At 50.7% G+C, this 22,642-nt stretch overlaps 1 protein-coding gene and 1 non-coding gene across 2 annotated transcripts; one reads left to right on the top strand and one right to left on the bottom strand.

The window, feature by feature from the left end:
- Window positions 1-2,330: 2,330 nt before the first annotated feature.
- On the bottom strand, window positions 2,331-2,466 carry LOC126017232 (small nucleolar RNA SNORA8). The gene has a single exon (XR_007498866.1). It is a non-coding gene; the product is annotated as a small nucleolar RNA SNORA8 (small nucleolar RNA).
- Window positions 2,467-19,540: 17,074 nt separating this feature from the next.
- ARF1 (ADP ribosylation factor 1) lies at window positions 19,541-21,622 on the top strand. The gene is made up of 4 exons (XM_049778078.1): window positions 19,541-19,725; window positions 19,806-19,916; window positions 19,999-20,123; window positions 20,332-21,622. Exons 1-4 carry the CDS (start codon window positions 19,578-19,580, stop codon window positions 20,491-20,493), a joined length of 546 nt encoding a protein of 181 aa, XP_049634035.1. The 5' UTR covers window positions 19,541-19,577; the 3' UTR covers window positions 20,494-21,622.
- Window positions 21,623-22,642: the final 1,020 nt, after the last annotated feature.

Here is a 22,642-nt window from a genome sequence, read left to right as displayed (position 1 = left end):
GTGAAGGGATGGGGCCTTTACAGAAGAGGCTCCGGCAGGCGCTACTCTAAGGGTAAGGGCCAGGTAGGGTCATGGCATTTCTTGATGGTGCATGTAGGTAGTGAAGTCTACAGGCGAGAGGTGACTTGGGCTGGGGCACACTCTGTCACATGGCCTATCAGTTGCACACAGAGAGGCTGGCGATGTTGTAAGCCCAAGTCTAGCCTCTTCTTCAGGTCCCGGGGTTCTGCATGTGTTTGACAGACCTGCGCCCTCAGTCTGCAGTAAAGGAACAGGGAGGGCTGTGCCCATCCCTACAGGGCCTGTCAGGGGTGTCCCTACCGCCCAGCATTGTGTTCTGGTCTTGCAAACAGGAGCAAAGCACCAGGGAGCTGGGCACCCTCTGGCTGGCCCTGGCTCTCTCTCACACATAATACAGTGCTAAGAGGTTGGGAGAGGCTTAGGGTCTCCCCAAGAAAAGGGCTCTGATGTCAGAGCTCTGATTTAAATGGTCGGGTGTGTGCCAGGCCGAGTCTGATCCCACTTATTGAATATCCCCCACCTCTCCAGGCGTTTCCTGAGCATAGGCAAGTTTAGGACCATATGCAGATGATCATTAATGGGAGGTAGGAGCAATATACAGTGGGGAGGGAGGGTGTTTGCTTTGCACATGGCCGACCTGATTTAAGGTTTCCCAACGACTGCCAGGAGTAAGCCCTGAATGGTGCTGTGTAGTCCAAGTCCACCCCTTCTCCCCCAAAAAATTTCATGAAGGAAGGAATAGGGATAGCTCAAGTGGTACAACACTGTCCGACACGTGGATTCTGCCACAGCACACTGCATGCAATCCCAAGTTTTAAAAAGGGCTTCTCAGGCTCGAAGGCCAAGGGAATCAGAGGTGATCAGCGTAGGCCAGTCTGAGAGACAGCACAGGGCTCCTGAGCTGCAGGAAGGCTCTGGCACCAGCCTGGCCCTCCCTTGGCAGAACTTTAGGATCTCTTCGGAGAGTTTTTCCTGGAAGAGGCCACACTGGGGACACTGATGGTGCAGGGAGCCCCACGGGTCCAGGTCAGGTGGTCGGCTTCCCTCCAGGCTCTGGGGGGACACAAAAGCCATGCTGGTATGCTGGTGGCAGATGCAGGGACACCGAGATGCTGTCATCAGACTTTTTAATTAACCTCAGCTGCTCTGAAGGGCCCCAATTAAGTGGAGAATGTGATGGCAGAGTGGGGTCAAGCAGAGGGGTGGGTTTTTAATTAAAGACAAGAGTTCCCAGCCAGCTTGGCTGGGACTCGGGCAGCAGCGCCCCCACCTGGCCATCTTCATCCTCATCTCCACCGGGCAGTGCTGTGTCTGCCTGCCTGGGAGTGAGGGAGGTACATTTGTACGGGCTGGGGAGCTGGCATCAGATGCCAGGCACCTCTGTCCACCGCCACACAGCCAACAATTGTCCCCCCACTCGTTTGTGCCTGTCCTCAGTCACCCTGCCCTCACACCTGGAAGCATTTAGTGTGTCCCTGCAATGGCACTGCAGGCAGAAGGGCCCAGGGACAGCACCAGCGGAATAAATCAAGCAGCGAGTGCAGCAAGTGTGCAGTGCAGGAGAACAGGGTGAGGGCCGAGGAAGCAGAAAGTTCTAACCCTGGATTCAGCAAGGGAAGGCTGGTGGTGCAAAGGTCCTCGGGCAGGTCCTAAGCTGTGGGGACTCATGACTAAGAGGCCACATAACCACTTTCAAGAAAATGGCCACACTGCCCAAGGAGGCTGCTGTGTGCAGAACCCATCCAGATGGACAGACGCAAAGGAGTGGGCCTGTGCCTGCATCACTGAGTCTCTGCCTCGGGCATCCCAAGGTCATCTCACCGGATCACCTTTTATATCTCTTGGGTCTATTCTAACTCAGGGTGATTTCTTCTAAGAATTTTTTTTGGTTTTTGGGCCACTCTCAGTGTTGCTCAGGGGCTCCCCCTGGCTCTGCACTCAGAAATCGCTCTTGGCAGGCTGGGGGAACACATGGGATGCTGGGATTTGAACCAGTGTTTGTCCTGAACCAGCTGCATGCAAGGCAAATGCCCTACTGCTGTGCTCTCTCTCCAGGCCTCTTCTAAGATTCTTTTTTTATTCTTTTTTTCCTTTGGTTTTTTTTTTTTTTTTTGGTCACACTGGCAGCACTCAGGGGTTACTCCTGGCTCTACACTCAGAAATCGCTCCTGGCAGGCTCGGGGACCAGATGGGATGCCGGATTCAGACCACCATCCTTCTGCATGCAAGGCAAATGCCTTACCTCCGTGCTATCTCTCCGGCCCCTCTTCTAAGATTCTTTTCCCTAAGATTCTTTTTTTTTTTCCCAAGGGTGTCTCAGTAAAAATACCAGGTTTACTAGCACAAAGCTGAGAAAACCAACGATGCCAGACACTGAATTTCTGTTGCACTGTCCTTTGAACACCCAGCAGGATGTGCTGCTGGCTGCAGATTCCCTAAGATTCTTTTTTTTTTTTTTTTTTTTTTTTTTGGTTTTTGGGCCACACCCGGTGACGCTCAGGGGTTACTCCTGGCTATGCGCTCAGAAGTCGTTCCTGGCTTGGGGGACCATATGGGATGCCGGGGGATCGAACCGCGGTCCGTCTCCTAGGCTAGCGCAGGTAAGGCAGGCACCTTACCTCGAGCGCCACCGCCCGGCCCCCGTCCCTAAGATTCTTAATGAAAACTGCAAAGACAGCAGGTAAGGGACTTCCTTGCATACCGCCAAACTGGGATACTAGATCCCTGGCACCTCTTTGGTCCCTGATCCCTTCCAGGAGTGATCCATGAAGTCAGATTCAGGAGTAAGCCCTAGCACGACTCGGTGTGCCTCCCCCCAACCAACAAAAGAAACCAAAAAACCCAAAGATACTGCAACTCTGGGTTTCCCGGTGGATGTGACTGGCACAGCTCCACCTGCTGTGTAGGCTTGGGGTAAACACAGGCCCTGCTGCGTCTGATGCTCTTCACTTGTCATCTTACAGACATCTTCCTAGGCACTTTCCTCAGGGCACCTTTCTGTTCAGCATCACTATGTACTAAGTTCAGCCTGGTGATGCTCAAAGGGACCTCAGGTGAAAGGGGCTTCAAGCAGGACTCCACCGCCCACCCAGGTCCCGCTACTGGTTGGTTAGCTAAAGGTGAGGGTCTGAGCTGGGGTCCTGGAGCTTGACAGCTAAGCGGCAGGCAGGCCCTGCAACGGTGTCCTCTAGTTGGTTCACCCTGCCCTCTTCTGGTCAAAGTGCCACATCCCAGAGTGTTCGAAAGGGAAGTCCTGGCTCTTTAATTCTCTTGAGTGGCATCCGTGCCATTTCCCTGGGCATTTCCTTGAAGGTCTCTTTCCTCTTTCCCCGGAAGGGGTGCTTGCCCCAAGTGATATCCCGGCCCACCTGTATTTGCTTGCTCTGACAGTCCTTTTTTGTTTGTTTTGGGGCCACACCTGGCTGTACTCAGGGCTTATTTCTGGCAGTGCCGGAGGGCCTGAGGATGGAACTCAGGTTAATCTCATTGACGACAAGTGCTCTGCTCTGCCTGCTATACTATCTCTCCAGTCAAGACACCCTCTTTTTACCAGTGGAGAATCAGGGAGATGGAGATAGCAGGAAAGCAAGTTCCTGTCTGGGGGTGGGATTGGTGTATAGGGATCCCTCCCAATATTTCACATGCTACACATGTGTTTCATCACTTCTTCCTGCCTGTACGTTCATAATTTTGAAAGTATGGGCAGGAGAGACAGTACGGGTTTGATTCCTGAAACACCATACCATCCCTGAGCCTCAGGATACGTGAGCACACACACACACACACACACACACACACACACACACACACACACACACACACACAAAACAAACCTAAACAAAATCCACCAACCCAAAATCCTTCTAGGTGTGGGCATCAGGAACCACTTACCTCACCCTGAAGACACAGACCCTAAGTGTACTCTGTAGCAGGGTTATGGTGGAAAACAACTCTCACAGTCAGTAGCTGGAGGTGCCTTTTGGACTACAAGCCACAGGTTAATAGAATGAGAGTAGGGGGGCGGGCGGTAAAAGCCAGAGGAGGGGAGCAGAGCCCCGGTCACAGCAGGTGCAGATGGCAAGGCGTGGAAAGAGAAACTTGGCAGGGGCCCCTCATCATGTAAGACAGGTCAACGGTGTCTGATGGGAAGATGCCTGCGACCACCCATGGCCAGCCTCGGGGAGCCCAGTAAGAAGGCCCCCATCTAGTGGGGGAAGCAGTTGGGGCCTTTTAAAAGGCCCAGACAGGGCCCTCTGCTGCACTCGGTGTCTGCTAGGAGGCCCCTACACCAAGCAAGGCAGCAGCTGGAGGTGACAGGAGCAACGCTGCACGGTGGGAAGTGAGTTTGACAGAAAGGACGGCCAGCGGGAGCCCCGAGAGGTTCCAGGACAGGTCACGCCTGCCGGAGGTGATCCCGGGGAGCCAGCCCTCCAAGAGCGGCTGATCCTCCACGCCCGCCTTCACCGGGGTCTCCAAGACTCGTGCCACCCCGATCGCGGGGTGCTCCCGCGGCAGGGCCCGCCGCCAGCCCCGGCGCCCGCGGGATGCACAAGGATGCCGCCCGAGTCGCCCAGAAACCCAGGCGCAGCCTCCCCCGCCTCACTTCCCGGGGGCCGCGCAGGCGCATGCGCAGACGGACCTCCTCGAAGGCGGCGCTGGCGGTGCGGGGGAGAGAGGAGGGGAGGGGAAACCTCCCTCCGCGGCCCCACAGCGCCTCGGCGAGTCTGCGCGTGCGCGGCGCCGAGGGCGCGGGCGGGGCCGAGCCGCCTCAGCCCCGCCCCATACCAACCAGCGCCGAGCTGCGCGTGCGCAACGCGGGTAGCCCCGCCCCGTTTCCCGGCAGCCCCCGCGGCCGGGCCCTGACGTGGCCGCCGTCAGCGCCGCCATCTTGTGGGAGCGAAACCAACGCCTGGTTCGGAGCTGCCGCGCCGACGCCGCCGGGGTGAGGCGAGGCGAGGCGGGCGCGGCGGGGAAGCGGAGGGCGACGGGGAGAAGAGAGAGAGAGAGAGAGGGGAAGGGGATGAGGACGAGGGGGGCCGGGCGGGCGCCGAGGCCGGGCGGGAGCGAGCGCTGCGGCGAGGCCGAGGCGAGGCCTGGGGGAGCCGCGGGCGCGCGGGCGAGGCGGAGGCGCGGGCGGCCACGGGGCGCTGCGGGCGCGCCGGGCTCGGGGCCGCCTCTCGGGGTCCCCCGCGGGCCCGCGGGCGCCGGAAGTCCGGCCCGGAAAGCGCCTCCCGGGCCCCGCGCTTCCCGCCCCGCCGCGCCGCCTCTCCCCCTCCGCCCTCCCCTCCCGCTTGCGGGGCGCCCGGGGACCCCGGCGCCGCGTCAAGGTCACCCCACCCGGCTTCCAGCCCGAGCCCGAGCCCCGCTTCCCAGCCGGCGCGCGGGGCCCGGTCGGGGCCGGGGTCAGGGGTCAGGGGTCGCCGGGCCGGGGGCGCCCCGAGGCTCCTCTGGCCGCCCTGCCCATGGTTGGGTCGGTCGGGCCGCTTCGAGGACCCACCCGAAGGACCGCGCCCCTGGCAAGCTGCTGCTGGTTTTTTGGGGGGGGAGTCGTGGGGCGAGGTTTGGTTTTGGGGTCCCACCCGGCCGCCCTCAGGGGTTCCCCCAAAAACCATTCCTGGGATGCCGGGGATCAAACCCGGTAGTTCGTGTGCAAGGCTGCTGTGCTGTGGCTCCAGCCCCATAAAGAAACACACACACACACACACACACACTAGTATTTTTTGTTTTTTTGGGGGTCACACTCGGCGGCGCTCAGGGGTTCCCCCTGGCTCTACGTGTGCTCAGAAATCGCTCCTGGCAGGCCCAAGGGGATCGGGAGACCCTATGGGATGTCATGCAAGGCAAATAAATGCCTTACCTCCATGCTATTTCTCCAGCCCCTGGTGTCTGATCTTTGAGTGGACGCCCCGAGGCCAGGCCATGCCAGGCGACCCCCGAGCCTCAGAGATCTCTTCGCTCTTTTTCCCTTTAAGGCTTGTCTGCCCCTTTGCCAGGTTCCCGACGCTTCTGGACCTATCTTTCTACCAGTAGGTCTCTGGCTGGACCCCGATCACGAGGAGAACTTAAAAAACTTTGCTGGGCGCAACCTCTGAGCCGAGAGAGAGGAGAGAGGAGAGGAGAGGAGAGGAGGCTGCTGCTGCTGCACTTCCCATTTCCTCCTCCTCCTCCTTCTCCCCGCTCCGGAGCTGCCCTGGTGGGTGAATGGATTGCGCAACTGGAAGGCCCTGGGCTGCCGAAGAGGAAGGGAGTTGGGGGCAGTTTGCTTGAGCAGTGTGGCGGCAGCTGCTGCTCCTGCTCGAGGGACGACGGTGCTGGGCTCAGCCCTGGCTTCTGCTGCTCTTTTTTAACCACGCTAGGTCTTGCTTTTCCCGCAGAGAGAATGTGTTGCGGGTGTGTTGTGTGAGCGTGTAAGCATAAGTGGTCATTTCTCAACACACGGAATTGCATTGCGTAGGTCTGGCGTGCCCTGGCTTAGCTTTCTCAGCAAGCGCCCGGAGCGGCCGAAAGATAAGAGTTTGAAGTGCCGAGTGAGGCGTCCAGCGTTAGAAGGAAAAGAACCAGACTGTTCTTAGAACGTCCCAGGTTTAATATGTCAGCCTCTAGAAACATGCAGCTTCCTCTGCTGGCTTTCTTCAGATATAGGCCATGAGAATTCCTACTTGAAAGGGATCCAGAGGTACTTGGTTTGGAGAATGGGTAACATACTTTCTGATTCTTGCTGAATCAGAACAACCGGCTCTCTGTTCTTTACAGAATCCTTAAAAAAATTTTTTTTGAGTCATGTGGGCTAGTTACTTGCTTTTCCTGTTGCACAATTCTAAAGGACATTCAGACCTGATCACTCACCTCGCCCAAAGACCAGGGGATTTGAAGCTACAGAAGAAGTGTACTTTGGTTTTTCAGGGTTTTTTTTTCCTTCAGTAAAGTTTGGTATGGACTTTTAGCTATTGAAGTGCTCCATAGAGCCAAATGTCCACAGAAACATGCTAATAGGCCTTATCTTACAAGCTTATAAAAATCTATATCTACTTCTGTACATCTTAAAAAGTTTATTTGTTGACTTCAGAGAATCCGTTTTCTTCAGATTCTTTGAATTGATCAAGTCTCTTTGATTAGTGAATTTAAATAGTTTTTGATCGTTTACTGGACTGGGTTTTCAGAACCTAGCAGCTCTAGCCATTCATTACCACTGCCTATGCTTGTCTCTGAATTGGCCAGCTCTTGTCATTCCCTTTTTGACAAGGCTGGATGTTAAATCCAGGGCTTTATATGCAAGGCCTTATATACTTCCTTGTTCCTGAACCTTCCAACCTGTATAAAGTTATATCAAAGATGATTGGGAAACATGAACTCTTCCTTGTTTGTATCTTAAATTAGATAAGGACCAGAACAGTGTAGGGGTTTAGGTACTTGCCTTGAGCACAGCCTCAGGGTATACGATTCCCCAGCACCAGAGGGTGTTGCCCCCCACCCCCCAAGGCAAGAACATGTCTTGTGCTCCAGCTGCTATTCTTTGGTATGGGGTGGTAATAGAGATGTGTGTAGCATCATCTGAAGAGGCCTGCTTGAAACAGTTTTGACCTCATTGGCTGAATCAGGTTTAGCTTTTCTTACTCCCAAGAAAGGGGTGATTCGGGAATGTGTAAGTAGAGGAGTGAGGTTGATTTTAGAGTGAAAGTGAGAATGAGTTGAGGGGAGAGTTATTCTGGGTTACCCATAGCTGGTTCTTCGTGTCTAGTACTCAGACTCTAAACACGGTTTCATGAAGTGTGTAGTATCTCCCCACCCCTCGAGCCCCCTCTCTCTTAAAGACATCTGAGGTACCAAGGATAGAGGCCAGGGCTTCATAAACAGAAAGCAAGTGCTCTGCAATGGAACTACACCCCAAAGCGATATGGGTTGGGGGGACGGGGACTACACGCATAGATGCTCTGGGTTATTCTTGTTTTTGCACTCAGGGATTACTCTTGGCAGTGCTCAGAGGACCACTGTATGTTGCTAAGGAATTGGAACTGTCTGCCTCATGCAATGCAAACACCCTAACGATTGTACTATAGCTCTGGACCCCACATAATTTCCAAAATTAGAAGTATGCAGTATAGTATGGGGGCATGTTAGATTGAGTGTTTAGCCATGTTATGTTGATTTCTTTTTACAAGTGGACCATACGGAATGCTAAGGATGGAACCCTGATTGACTATGTACAATAAAGCAAGTGCCATACCTTTATTTTGTTAATCTGGTCCTGTGATAAAAAGTCTTAAAAAAAAAAAAAGAAAAAGTCTTGGGGCTGGAGAGATAGCGGGGAGATAGGGTGTTTGCCTTTTGTGCAGAAGGATGGTGGGATGGTGGTTTGAATCCGGGCATCCCATATGGTCTGTTTCCCCCACCCCCCCACCCCTACCGAGCCTGCCAGGAGTAACCCCTGAGCGCTGCCCGATGTGACTCAAAAACCAAAAGAGAAGAAAAAAGGTCTTGACAGGGCTGGAGCGAAAGCACAGCGGTTGGGCGATTGCCTTGCGCGCGGCGAGTCAGGATGGGCCTTGGTCCGATCCCCTGCGTCCCATATGGTCCCCGGAGCCAGGAGTGATCTCTAAGTCCATAACCAGGAGTAACCCCACAGCGGGACAAAAACAAACAAGAAATAATAATAATAGAAATCTTGGCTGGAGCAGTGGCGCTAAAGGCATCTGTTTGCCTTGCAAGCACTAGCGTAGGGCGTACCACGGTGCGGTTTAATCGCACAGCATCCCATATGGTTCCCCCCCCCCCAAGCCAGGAGCGATTTCTGAGCGCATAGCCAGGAATAACCCCTGAGCATCAACGGGTGTGGGCCCCCCCCCAAAAAAAACAAAAAATAGAATTCTTGACCAATGCTTGGTAGAGCCATGGGACTCTGCACTTAGGAACACTCCTGGTGTACTCTGGGACCTTGTGGGCTGCCAGGGATTGAACCTGAGTCATCCACATGCAAGGCAAACGTCCTTTCTGTTCTGTTGTACTTTCATTCCAGACCCTCAACCCCTTTACTTTTCAGTCTCTTTAAGAGTCCTGATAGTGAAGTCCTCCAGTATCCAGAGGGGGGTTCCCAGAGATGAGGCAGAATGTGAGTCAGGTGGGGACAGAGGAAGCCAAGAGGCAGAGTTGAAGAGTCGGTGATGGTAATAAAGCCCTGGCAGTGAGAAGAAGGGGGAGAGGGATTCTGACCACTTGCATCCTGACCACTGGACACAGTAAAATGGGATGGGTTTTGAGCATGGCGAACCAGTTTTCACAGAGAAGGTGGGGGAAAGTGTATTGGGAATTTCTCTGTGGGTCTGGAGAAATGGGAAGCTTCTCCCACACTGGGGGGCAGTAGACGTGTCTATGTGTTGGGTGTGAGGGACCTGCCAGGTTGAATGAGGAGTGCTACAGTTGTGTATGTCAGTGATACTTGGACGGCTGGTGTCCTAGAAAAGGCATTTTTTAGTTAGTGGGAACATTTTACACTCTTTCAAAGGTGTGAGAGCTAGCATTGGCACCTAGTAAGTGGCAGTGTCAAGAATGTTGCTTGTGTGTTATGTATGACATTGATGTAGGTAAAGGATCCATCTATGTGCAGTAACGTGCAGGGGTGAGGGGGCATGGTTTTAGTAGATCTGTGTTTTCCTGGAAAACATCTACTTGTAAATCAAGGGTGATTGTATTTGGTTCTTTTCAGAACCTTACCCAGAGTTGTTCTCTTGTTTCCAGGAGGAAAAAACCACCTTGTTTCACTGACACCATAGTATTTGAGGTGCTGGCACATGCCCTTGTGGTTATGTGCCCAGTATTGAAACACATCTCTTACGGTATTTCACTGTCTTTCATTTCCCAGTGTGTTACAGTCACTAGGGTGATATAATGACTTTTTGTTTTTAAAAGCTGGACTTAGGGGGGCCGGGAAGGTGGCGCTAGAGTTAAGGTGTCTGCCTTGCAAGCGCTAGTGTAGGACGGACCGCGGTTCGATCCCCCGGTGTCCCATATGGTCCCCCCAAGCCAGGAGCGATTTCTGAGCGCATAGCCAGGAGTAACCCCTGAGCGTCAAATGGGTGTGGCCCAAAAATCAAAAAAAAAAAAAAGCTGGACTTAGGTATGGGTGTCGGTTGGGATTGTGTTATTTGCTGGCTTCCTTTCAGGATCCTTAACCTGTGTACTGTAAAACCAACTAGGATATTAGAGAGCATCAGTTCAGACCTTTGTTAGACCCCTGGGTTGGTGAATCTCTTGTGGGAACCTTGTACTCAGCGTCAGGGCTGGAGAGAGAGCACAGTGGTAAGGTGTTTGCCTTGCATGCAGATGATTCGAACAGAAGGTGGTTCGAATCCCGGCATCCCATATGGTCTCTGGGGCAGGATGTGACCCAAAACAAACAAAAACAAAACGAAAAGAATAAGTTTCATGGGGCCAGAGTGATAGCACAGTGGGTAGGATGCTTGCCTTGTACACGGCAACCTGGGTTCGATCCCTCGCACTTCATGTGGTTGCCCAAGCCCACCAAGAGTGAGTGATTCCTGAGCCAGAGACAGGAGTAACCCCTGAACACTGGTGGGCATGACCCCCACCCCCCAAGAAAGAAGAAGCATTGTTAGTCACCTAGCAGGTCCATGGTGGTGTGTGTAGAATGTCCTTGGGTGGAAGTTATAGCAGGTGCCAGAGGGAAAATGAGGTTGCTGGGATTAAGTCCTGCAGGTCAGCTCTGGGTAGGTTTACTCTCCAGGAGTGATGACAGAGCTTGATAGTAAAGACAAGATTTGAAGATGGGAGACAGGCAAAATGGTGTTTAGAGCATGGTGCATATGCCCTATCTATTTCATTCTCTGGTGCCAAGTGTATATATCCCTGGAGGCACCCAAGTACTGCCATGGTGGCCAGCATAAATTCTTTTTTTTTTTTTTTTTTTTTTTTGGTTTTTGGGCCACACCTGGTGACGCTCAGGGGTTACTCCTGGCTATGTGCTCAGAAGTCGCTCCTGGCTTGGGGGACCATATGGGATGCCGGGGGATCGAACCGCGGTCCGTCCAAGGCTAGCGCAGGTAAGGCAGGCACCTTACCTCTAGCGCCACTGCCCGGCCCCTAGCATAAATTCTTGTACCACTGGGGCTGAACAGCATCACATCCTTGAACCCTGGCATTGAACTGCTGGTCTAGTTGGTCAAGAGTTGTCAGTGGTGTCTGGATCTCTTAGGAGCCTCCCCCCCCCCCCCATGGGCCCACAAAATATTTGAGAATGGTAGGGAAAGAAGGGAATTGTCTCCATGGTTTGGTTTCTGATAATGTTCCTGATAGGCAAGTCTACCCTGGAGAAATTTCACAAATTTCAGTGAAAATTGTGGTTATGGTGAGGAAGCTAGAGGTGAGGAGGATCTACTTGAGATTAGAAGCCTGGGGATTTCCTCTCTGTTGGGACCACACTTCCCTGGAAGTGAATGTTTGGGGAGGGCTGGTGCAAGACATTCTCGTGTCCTAGATCTGGTTGGGCAGTTTCCTACCAGAGAGGAACAACAGGGCTCCCTGGGAAGGGCTTCAGGAAACAGGTCTGCCCAAGGTCTGAAGCCTGACCAGAAGTAGGAAGGGACCCATTGTGGTGCTGCTGTGGCTAGCGAGCCTAGAAATTAGATGTTCCCCCCAAAATAGCCTCTTCAGGCAACACCAGCAAATCTGGAACTCCCCTTTTTCTGCAAGTGCTATCCTGTTGTGCTTTTCCTTCTTGTGCTACATAGCTATCAAGTGTCCCTCAGAGAAAGTGGTGGAGATGTATTTTTTTGTTATTTATTTTCCAAACGAAGTTCTCCACAGACAAAACTCTGGTTTTGGAGATTGGCTTAATCAGTTACTGTCACTGTGATCATTTACTTTAGCCTGTTGCTGATAAAGCAACCAAAGGTTCTCTTCCTGCCTGCCCTGACTAGTTTCAGGAGGAATAAGGACTGCAGTCTCTTTTTCCTTTTAGAGGTGTGGTAAGCAGTCTTATTGACACTGGTTCATTCAGAGCCCCACCCTGGCATTCGAAAGAGAACCTTACCGAAAAAAGACAAAAAAAAAAAAAAAAACCCAACAAAACAAAACAAAACTTGGTAGTGACTGAACACTTTGTGATGCCCTTATGGGGTAGGAGTGAATAAAACGTCTTTACTGGTTTTTTGGTGGGGGGTGGTCACCCAGTGCTCAGGTACTACTCAAGGCTCCTTCATAATATCAGGGATCAAACCTGGATGCTCCTATATGCAGAGCATGTACTCTAGTCTATTAATCTTAATATCTCTCTCCCCTCCCCTTCCCTCCCCCCTCTCTCCCTCTCTCTCCCTTCCCGCAATAACAATTTGTGTGATTTACTTTTGAACTATATCCAAGCTCTAGTTCACTTTTGATTTCGGACTACTAGGACCAACACAGAGGATTGTTTGAAACCCAGAGATTGCTGTGTATTTTATTGCATAAATGCTGTATTCCATTTCATTTGCAAAGAATTTTGTCATAAGGTCTGTTGGTAAAGACTTCATGAAGTTCATGATACTTGGTTTTTGAAAAATTGTGGCTTGTTTTCCTTTGGGACCATACCTGGTGGTCCTGAACTGGTGGCTCTGAACTCAGGGATCAAAACCAGGCCAGCTTGTTCAAGCGAAGCAGCCTATCCGCTGTACTTTCACTACAGCCCCTCATTTGTGATGATTTTGTGGTGAAATGTGGCTATTGGGTATAACTCCTGACTGCCTGTCTTCCCTCACTGAGGATGACTGAGGCCCAGATTTCGGCAGCCATGTGGTTATGTGGATGTGTCAGGCCCATTGTAAGTGTAGATCAGCCTTTGGTTTTCATTGCATTCGGAGGTCTCTACAAATAAGGTTGCCATTGCTATCATATGTGAGTCTGGTGATGTGAAAGTTCCACCTTGTCACTGCTCCACTCATATTTCACCGTCCAGCACCTATCCCATTGCACTGCTGCACCGTACATATAGCCGTTGTGTTGAGGGAGGGCATCTGTGGAGTAGAAAGAGCGGACTGTTTCCTGTGGAAAGAAGTGTCTGAGTTTGGTTTCAGGGGTGGTAGAGGGAAGGGCTTGGGCACAGCTTGGAGAATTGGGGTGGATTGGAAATTGGGTATGGCTGGGCTCATCACCATCAGAATGACTTGCTGAGAAGGTAGGGTTCTGAACTGCTCTGAGGGTTGTCTTCATGTGGTGAGCTCCAAGCCCACCTCAAACTTGCTAGTCCTCTGGTTGCCACTGAAGTATGATCACAGTATAATCCGAGTGATTTAGTAAAGGCTGTTTGGGGCCAGAGAGATAGTAGGCCATATGCCTTGCATGTGGATGATCCAGGATGGACCTGGGTTTGGTTCCCAACATCCCACCTAGTCCCCCGAGCCTGCCAGGAGAGTGTTCTGAGTGCAGAGCCAGGAATAACTCCTGAGCGCTGCCGAGAGTTGCCCAAAAAAACAAAGGAAAAAGAAAGAGAGATAAAGGGCCATTTATTAATAACCTGTAGAGCATTAACGAGTTGGTAAGAAGATGCTGTAGGATGCCTGGGTGGTTTAAGAGTTGCTTGTGGTTTCTCAAGCCTACTCTGCATTTTAGTCACAGATTACTTTGGTTTCTGTCCTTTCGTTGATTTGCTATGCATTTATGAATTTTAATGTAGGTTGATACGGGTTTATGGGGTTTTGTCTTTGATATAATTTTTTATTCTGGTATAACTTTAGGTTTGCTTTGGTCCAGATAGAGGGTTGCCAGAGTGGAGTGTTCATTTAGGGTTCAGGAAACTGGACCTTCTCTGGTATAAGAGATAGGCTGATAAGGAGGAAATATAAGAGCCCATCATGCATTAAACTAAAGTCTTTGACTCTAGTAGTTTGGTTGATTCTAGTAGTTACCGTTGATTCCAAAGGTACTTTATGGCTGGTGTGTAAGCAACCTTTTTCACTACAAACTGGTTTGAGTGTTCATGTTACTATAGACCAAAAGCTAGATTCTTGAGTGAGATTACTTTCTAACTATTTAAGGATTTTACCTTGGGTCATGACAAAGAATGTTCGTTCTCAATTGAATTGTTCCTCTCAAGATTCAGACGTCAAGTGTAATGTTCTGGGCCTGAGAGACAGTATGGAGTTAAGGCTTTTTCCTTACAGTCTGGTTCTGTCTCAGGCACTGTATAAGGTCCCCCTAGCAACTTCAAAAGTAAGTCCTGAGCATTGCTGGGTGTGGCTCTCCCACTCTCCAAAACAAACATGTCATGTCCCTAAAAATGTAATGAATAGAAGTTCTCTCCTTTGGTCTTCAGAGCAGTAGTTATGGGAGATATGCATAAAGGGGGGAATCAGCCATCTCTTCTGTTAGACTGTTGATCTTTGGGGTTCTAGAGTTCAGCCTTTCTGTAGTGTTTGCCAACCCCAACCCTGATTGGTTCTGGTAAACAATTTCTGGAAGGTGGTTCAGAGAGTTAGTATACATAGTTTGCATACAGAAGGCCCCCATGGTCCTCAGGCACCTGCCAAATGTGGCCCAGAATTTAACTTCTGAAAGTTTTGTTCTGAAAAAATGTCATTAGAACTTGTCTTCAAATGCAGATCAGAATAAAACATTCCTGAACGTTTGCTAATTCTTTTTGGTTCTCTCACCAGAGTCAACCATCACTCCTCCTACCTTCCAGTTGAAGGTTTGGGTTGAGGTGGAGAAATGGATGAAGAAGTTGTAAGAACACAGGCTCCCATTTTTTAATATAAAGGAGTACGGAGATAAACAGAAGTCATCACTCAATATGAATTGGCCATAACATCTTATGTAGTTTATATTTGAAGCTGCTAAGAAATTATCTTGAAAGTTATTGACATTGAGAAAAACTAATATCACCATGGGATGGATGTGAACCATCTTTATATATGGAATATATGATTATGTATATATGTAATCATGTTGGACGTTTATTTGTGGGCACTCGGGTTACTCTTGGCTCTTCGTTCACAAATTTCTCCTGGCAGGCGGAGGGGACCATACGGGGATGTCTGGGATCGAACCTGGGTCTGCTGCGTGCAAAGCAAATGCCCTTTCTGCTGTGCTATTGCTCTGGCCCCTTAATACGTTTTTATTTTATTTATTTATTTATTTATTTTTGGTTTTTGGGTCACACCCGGCAGCGCTCAGGGGTTATTCCTGGTTCCAGGCTCAGAAACCGCTCCTGGCAGGCTCGGGGGACCATATGGGACACCGGGATTCAAACCAATGACCTGCATGCAAGACAAATGCCTTACCTCCATGCTATCTCTCCGGCCCCATTAATACGTTTTTATAACTCACCAGAGTTATGTCTTGTTATCTCTTTGTTAAATTCTGGTCTTAACCAGAGAGGAGAAAAGTTGTTCCTCGGTGACTGGTCTTGGCAGAGTGTTGTGCCTCAGAAGGAGGCAGGATATTTGTGGTTTTACTTGCATCTTCTGGTCTTTCTGTGAGCTAGACACCCTCCCTGGCTGGCTGGTTTGCAGGAGAGTGTAGGGACAGCTTTTTTGATAGTCTTTAGTTTCACTGGTTTTTTTTTTTTTTTTTAATACATTGTTTTATTAAGATGGGTCACTAAAACAGGTTTTAAAACAGGTTTTGAGGGCAGGCAGGGATTCTGGTGGAGGAAAGGTGAAATAACGCCTGAAGCCACTGAACTAGGCAGGCAGCAACTGCTGGACCTTTGTGCTTTGATAGGGGTTAGGACTCATTACTAAGCAGGAAATGATGCTGTGGGAATGGGGATAGGCTAGGAGATGTCAGGGTCCCTGAAAATAGATGAGGTGAAGTGGGAGTGGCAAGGTGCTGTGTGGTTGGTGGCTTCCTAAATGCAAATTTGTTCAGCCACTAAATGTCTTTCTCCCCCTATTTAAAGGCTCCAGAACTTGTTTAATTCTATGGGGGAGGTCTGGGGCCATTTTGGTAGTCATAGCCAATAACAGCCGGGAAGGGGCTGAAGTGGGTGAAATTGGGCTCTGCAGGCACTGATGATCAAGAGGTCAAAGTGGAACTGGATTCCAACACCCAGAAATGCCCTAAGTGCTGACAAGACACATTAAAGTCCTTTTTGTTTGGGTGGGTTTCCCCCACCCCCCACCCCGCCCCCAGGGCCACATTCACCTATACTCAGAAGTTACTCCTGGCTGTATACTCAAGAATTACTTCTGGCTGGTTCTTAGAGGACTCTTAAGAGATGTTGGGTTGCATGCAAAGGAAAACATTGTCCCCACTATCTAATCTTTCACAGCCCCACATAAGTGTTTTGTTCCTTAGTGTCCTGGGTTTCTTTTTTCCTCTTTCTGTAGAGCAGGAATTGACCTCCCTTATATAGAACATGAGTTCTGCTGATCCCCCTCCTTTTTTGTTTTTGGGCCACACCCGGTGTCCTTCAGGAATTACTCCTGGCAGGCTCAGAGGATCCTGTGGGATGGATGATGGGGATTGAATCCAAGTCTATCCCAGGTTTGCCTTAAGCAAGGCAAATGCCCAACTGCTATGCTATCACTCTGTCGCCAGGTACAGTGTCTTTCATCCCTTAGCTATTAACTTCCTACCTAAAGGCCTGTACAGACGGTCGATTTGAAAAGTGTTAGTGTAGACTGAGAGTTGGCATTTGGGACCACAAGTTTGTGCCTCAGCTTTTTGGCACCCCAGTGACTCTTATACCTTCTTTAAGTCCACTTCAAAATGACCTTTGGTTGTCTGTCTTTGGGGGGTTTTATTGTACCTGTCAGTACTTTTCCTGTCTCCCTAGAATTGGCAAGCCTCACATTTAACACTCCCTCTTTCCTGGAACTTTGTACTCTTAACTCAAGTCTCCACTCAGCACGTCTGAGACTTGCTCCACCCTGAGCAGCTTTGTCAGGCTTGTGCTACATGGGCACTAAGGCTGGGTATGGAATTCAAGCAGCTAAGAGAAATGATGTCCCTTCTATTCTGGACACTTATATTTGGGCCACACTTGGCAGTGCTGGGGCTACTCTTGGTGCTTGAGGTTTACTCCTTGTGGTGCTTAGGTTGGCAGAGGCAGTGTTGGGGTTTGAACTCTGGCCTGCATGCAAAGTATGCACTCCAACTCACTGATTTCTATCTCTGACCTAACCACTAAAGTGAACCCTAAGGAGCCAGAATGATTGTACAGTGGGGAGGGCGCTTGCCTTTTATGCGCTGACCTGGGTTGATCCCCTGGTATCCTGTACGGTCTTTGGAGTCTGCCAGGAGTGGTCCCTGAGTGAGTGCAGAGCCAGGTGTGTTCCCAAAAGCAGCTAAACAAAACTGGCTTTATTTATATCTGCAAAACTCCAAATTTGAAGAAGCGGTCCATTTTCCCAAATCTTTGCTTGGAAGTCAAACAGTTGAACAAGAGTGCATGAAGACTAGGCCTAGGCTACTTAAGTACTTGGAGGCCTTCTCTCCCAAGTCCTCTCTGCTAGTCTGGGACTGGACTTGGACTCTCCCATTGGTGACATCCCAGCAGTTTTGCTCTGCTGAGTATAGTTCTCACCACTTTTGGGGTGGCATGGGTGACCCTCGTTGCTGGCAAGAGGATCTCAGCCCTGGATACTCACTGGAGAGTCAATGCTAAGTAAGATTTTTGTGAATGTGATTTTCCAGCTGATGCCACGAAGAGTCCTAGCTCCCTGTGCATCCCCTTTTTTTTGGGGGGGGGGGGGGGGGGGGTCCGCACCCGGTGGTGCTCAGGTTTACTCCTGGCTTTACGCTCATAAATCGCTCCTAGCAGGCTCGGGGGTCCATATGGGATGCCGGGATTCGAACCACCGTCCTTCTGCATGCAAAGCAAATGCCTTACCTCCATGCTATCTCTCAGGCCCTCCCTTTTTGATCTTGAGATTGAGCTGGCCATACTTCTTTGGGAATTATTGGAATAGTTAGGAAACAGGATTTATGGAGTTGTTTGTGACAAAAGGTTCTTGGCGGGCCACACCCGGTGGTGCTTGGGTTACTTCTGGGTCTGCACTCAGAAATTGCTTCTGGCAGGCTTGGGGGACCATATGGGATGCTGGAGATCAAACCCGGTTGGCCACTTGCAGTTAAACATCCTACCCTCTTGTCATAGCCAGGGAGTGGCTCAAGTGGGCATACATAGTACTTGCATATGTGAGGTTCTGTATTTGAGATCCAAGGCCTCACACTCTCGAAGTGAGCTCAAGAACCCAGAACATTTGTGCTTTGTTTTAAATTAAATCATCAGAGTTAAAAAGTTAAAATTCGGGGCCGGCAAGGTGGAGCTAGAGGTACAGTGTCTGCCTTGCAAGCTCTAGCCAAGGAAGGACTGCGGTTCCATCCCCCAGCGTCACATATGGTCCCCCAAGCCAGGGGCAATTTCTGAGCGCTTAGCCAGGACTAACTAGAGCATTAAACGGGTGTGGCCGAAAAACCAAAAAAAAAAAAAAAAAAAAGTTAAAATGCTGTTGCTAGTGGTGCTGGGCATAAGCCTTGTGCGTGCTAGCCTAGGACAGACCTTGGTTTGATCCCCCGGCATCCCATATGGTCCCCCAAGCCAGGAATGCATAGCCCAGAGTAACCCTTGAGCGTCATCGAGTGTGGCTGAAAACTAAAAAAAAAATGCTGTTGATAGTTGACTTTTAAGTCATACAGTGTTGTAGTACCCACCTCTCACCTGTGCCACCAGTTTCCCCAGTTACCCTCTCAGCCCCCACCCATCAGAAGAACATTGTTATTTTTTTGAGGGATGGTGGTGGTCATATCTAGCTATACTCAGATCACTCCTGGTGGGGCTCAGAGGACTATTTGGGGTACTGTCAGCACCTAAGTGAGCAATGCCAAACCCCAGATTTAGGGGGATCACTTCTGGTGGGGCTTGGAGGACTGTATGGGGGTGTTGGGGATTGAACATAGGTCGGCCATGTGCAGGGAACAATTGTTTTTTTGGTTTTTGGGCCACACTCGGCGGTGCTCAGGGGTTCCTGGCTGTCTGCTCAGAAATAGCTCCTGGCAGGCACGGGGGACCATATGGGACACCGGGATTCGAACCAACCACCTTAGGTTCTGGATCGGCTGCTTGCAGGGCAAGCACCGCTGTGCTCTCTCTGGGCCCCGAACAATTGTTTTTTAAAGTTCCAGTGATAGAGGTGTTAGCATTTATTTCATGGCTACAGTTGTCAGATGGTCACATCTGCTTCCCTGCGTGTGGTGGATCTTGGCACCTAGAGCAGCAGGTTGAGTGGGACTTAAGCCAAGTTGTCACCTGTCATTTCCCAAGAGTGGCAGAGCCACTCAGATTCTGGTCAGCTGTGCCTGACTAACGTCTCAAGCTTTCCTTTCTAAGGCTGATTTGAGGGCTTACTGGCCAATCTGGGCAGGGTGGTGTTTTGTTCTGTTGTGTTTTGGACTTTGTGAGAATCAGGATTTCATTAGATAGTGCGACGCCATTCTTCCATCCATGGTCAGTGATTTCCAGCCTACCACTAGGTTACTCTCACCTGACAGCACAGAACCAAACGGAGGACTCTTATCTCTGCAGGTTTTCTTCTGGCCAGTGTTGTCTTCACCAGTCTACAAGTATGGGGAATATCTTTGCCAACCTCTTCAAAGGCCTCTTCGGCAAAAAAGAAATGCGCATTCTCATGGTGGGCCTGGATGCTGCAGGGAAGACTACCATCCTGTACAAACTGAAGCTGGGTGAAATTGTGACCACCATTCCTACTATAGGTGAGGGGATGGGCCTGTAGGGAGCCTGGGAGACAGCTCTGTGGGGGGCCTTATACTGCCCTTGTGCTCTTCCTACCTAGGCTTCAACGTGGAAACTGTGGAGTACAAGAACATCAGCTTCACTGTGTGGGACGTGGGTGGCCAGGACAAGATCCGGCCCCTGTGGCGCCACTACTTCCAGAACACACAAGGTGAGCGGGCTCAGCTCCGGCCTCTGCCTCTGGGGAAGTCGGGATGTCCTCGGCCCGTGTACTGATGTCCACTGCTTTGCAGGTCTGATCTTTGTGGTTGACAGTAATGACAGAGAGCGTGTGAACGAGGCCCGTGAAGAGCTCATGAGGATGTTGGCTGAAGACGAGCTCAGGGATGCAGTCTTGCTGGTGTTTGCTAATAAGCAGGTACGTATGTGACCTCCGCGTTTTGCCACCTAACGTGTGCTGTTAGGACTGCATATTGGGCAAAGGGATAGCGAGGACGAATGGTGGGTGTGAGACCGACTCGCTTCACTTCAGAGTCCAAGGTGAGAGAGGGAAAGGAAGCTCAGAGAACGGGAGGGAGCACTATTACACAGCTGACCCATGGCCGCTCTGCTGTCCTTGCCAACAGGACCTCCCCAATGCCATGAACGCGGCCGAGATCACGGACAAGCTGGGCCTGCACTCCCTGCGCCACAGGAACTGGTACATTCAGGCCACCTGTGCCACCAGTGGGGACGGGCTCTATGAGGGACTGGACTGGCTGTCCAATCAGCTCCGGAACCAGAAGTGAGCCAGCACTCTTCTCTTTTCCCTTTCACCCCCTCTCCACCCTCGCTTTTCTCTCATGTGGCAAACGTGCGCCCTGTGGTGTGAGTGCCAGAAGCTGTCTCCATGGTTGGTCACAGTGTGCTTCACCATGCTGTAAATGTGCAGACGCAGCCTGCAACCGGGTTTTTATTTAATGTAAATAGTTTTTGTTTCCAATGAGGCAGTTTCTGGTACTCCTATGCAATATTACTCAGCTTTTTTATTGTAAAAAGAGAATCAACACACTGTTAGTACTGGGAAGGGATTTTAGGCACAAGCAGCCTCCAGGAGTTGCCGTGTCAGACAGGCTTGGCGCACCTTCTGTAGGCATCAGATCTGTGTTACGATCCATTTGGATGTTGGTTTTTAACCCAAACTCAGTGCATTTTTTAAAAAACAATTAAAATACAAGATAAGGCAAACACTTGAACACAGAAAGGAGAAACGTGCCTAGTGTAGATTCTGCAGTAACTTACGGCCTGAGTGTGGTCCTGTTTCCTGTCGGGAACGTGAGACGATCCATTCTGCATGGTCACAATAGGGCCCCTGTGATTTGCTGTCTCGGGTCATCCCGTATCCATAGCGTTTGTGCTTGTATTTGTGCTTAAAGGGCCATCCGGGAGATGGGCTGGGGGCTGTGGCCAGCTGCTCTTGGACCTCTCGCAGGGACCCAGGCCTTCCTTTGGGTCAGCATGGCTGGGAAGCTCTGGCCAGGAGGAAGAGTCCTGCCAGCCATCCCCAGGCTCACTCCGGGCTGGCTGGGTCTCACCAGCAGGAGTGTGGGCGGGCAGGCAGGGCTGGTCATCCTAGAGCCACGGCCCCCTCGGAGCACCCGCTACATGTGCTTTCACTCCCTCCGCCTGCAAGGGTCAGATTTGCCATCGAAAACAACGACCTCTACTTTTTTCTTTTGTATTTTGATAAACACTGAAGAAGCTGGAGCTGTTAAACTTTATTTTGGGGAAAACCTCAGAAATGGTTCATTTGGTGTCGTGGAACCTCTTACTGCTTTCAATACACGATTAGTAATCAACTGTTTTGTATACTTGTTTCAGTTTTCATTTCGACAAGCACTGTAATTATAGCTATTAGAATAAAATCTCTTAACTATATCACAGGCTCTGCGGTGCTTGGGCGTCGTGACGTCCCTTAACGCCCAACCAACAGGCTGTCTGAGTGTGGGATAGTCCAGAAGGCTGCCTGTGCTCATGCTCCTTGCCACCCCCAGTGAGCGGGAGGACTTGGGCCAGACCCACTAGTTTGAATGCTGGTCTGGCCTTACAGTGACCAGCACTGAAAATCACTGGTCTTCCATGCACCCACCTTCTCAGCAGGGCCAGACCGTGAGGAGGGGGAGAGTCACCAAGGGGGTATGACCCTCGACCCTCTGGCCAGGCTCACATCACTGTCTCTGGAACCTTGCCCACAATGTCCATGCTGCATTGCAGCCAGGTGCTGGGGGAAGGCTCTGTCCCCTGGCAGCCACACTCGTATCCTTCAAGATACAAGACTGGGGCAATGTATTAGGCATCGTGACGTGTGGACCAGCTTGACCCACATTCTGCCTGCTTTCCTGACCGTTGCAGGATGTAGCCATGGGCAGGTTCCAGGCTTCCTTCCTTTTGGGTCCCAGCCCTGATCAAGGCTGGCCATACAACCCACTTGGGAACTTGACACACCTACCAATAGGTTGCAAATCAGTGCTGAAGTTGAGAAGATTGAGTCACTTTCAAAGCGAGAAAACCAGAATGTATTTAATTAAAAAAAAAAAAAAAAAGACCATCCTGGGCTGGAGAGACAGCACAGTGGTAGGACATTTGCCTTGCATGTGGCTGACCAAGGAGGGACCTGATTTGATTCCTGGCATCCCATATGGTCCTTCAGCCTGCCAGGGGTGATTTCTGAGTACAGAGCCAGGAGTAACTGTTGAGCGCTGCTGGGTGTGATCCAAAAATCGAATCAATCTTTTTTGAGGGGTCCACACCTGGCAGCTCTCAGAGTTTAGTCCAAAAACCAACCAATCAGTTTTTTTCTTTTTTGGTCACACCCGGCAGTGCTCAGGGTTAATCCTGGCTCTATGCTCAAAAATCGCTCCTGGCAGGCTTGGGGGACCACATGGGATGCTGGGATTC

The sequence above is a fragment of the Suncus etruscus genome, chromosome 8, assembly GCF_024139225.1.
Source record: "Suncus etruscus isolate mSunEtr1 chromosome 8, mSunEtr1.pri.cur, whole genome shotgun sequence".
Taxonomy (NCBI): Eukaryota; Metazoa; Chordata; class Mammalia; order Eulipotyphla; family Soricidae; genus Suncus; species Suncus etruscus.
The sequence above is the reverse complement of the archived record's forward strand: the minus strand, read 5'-3'. Positions and strand labels throughout refer to the sequence as shown.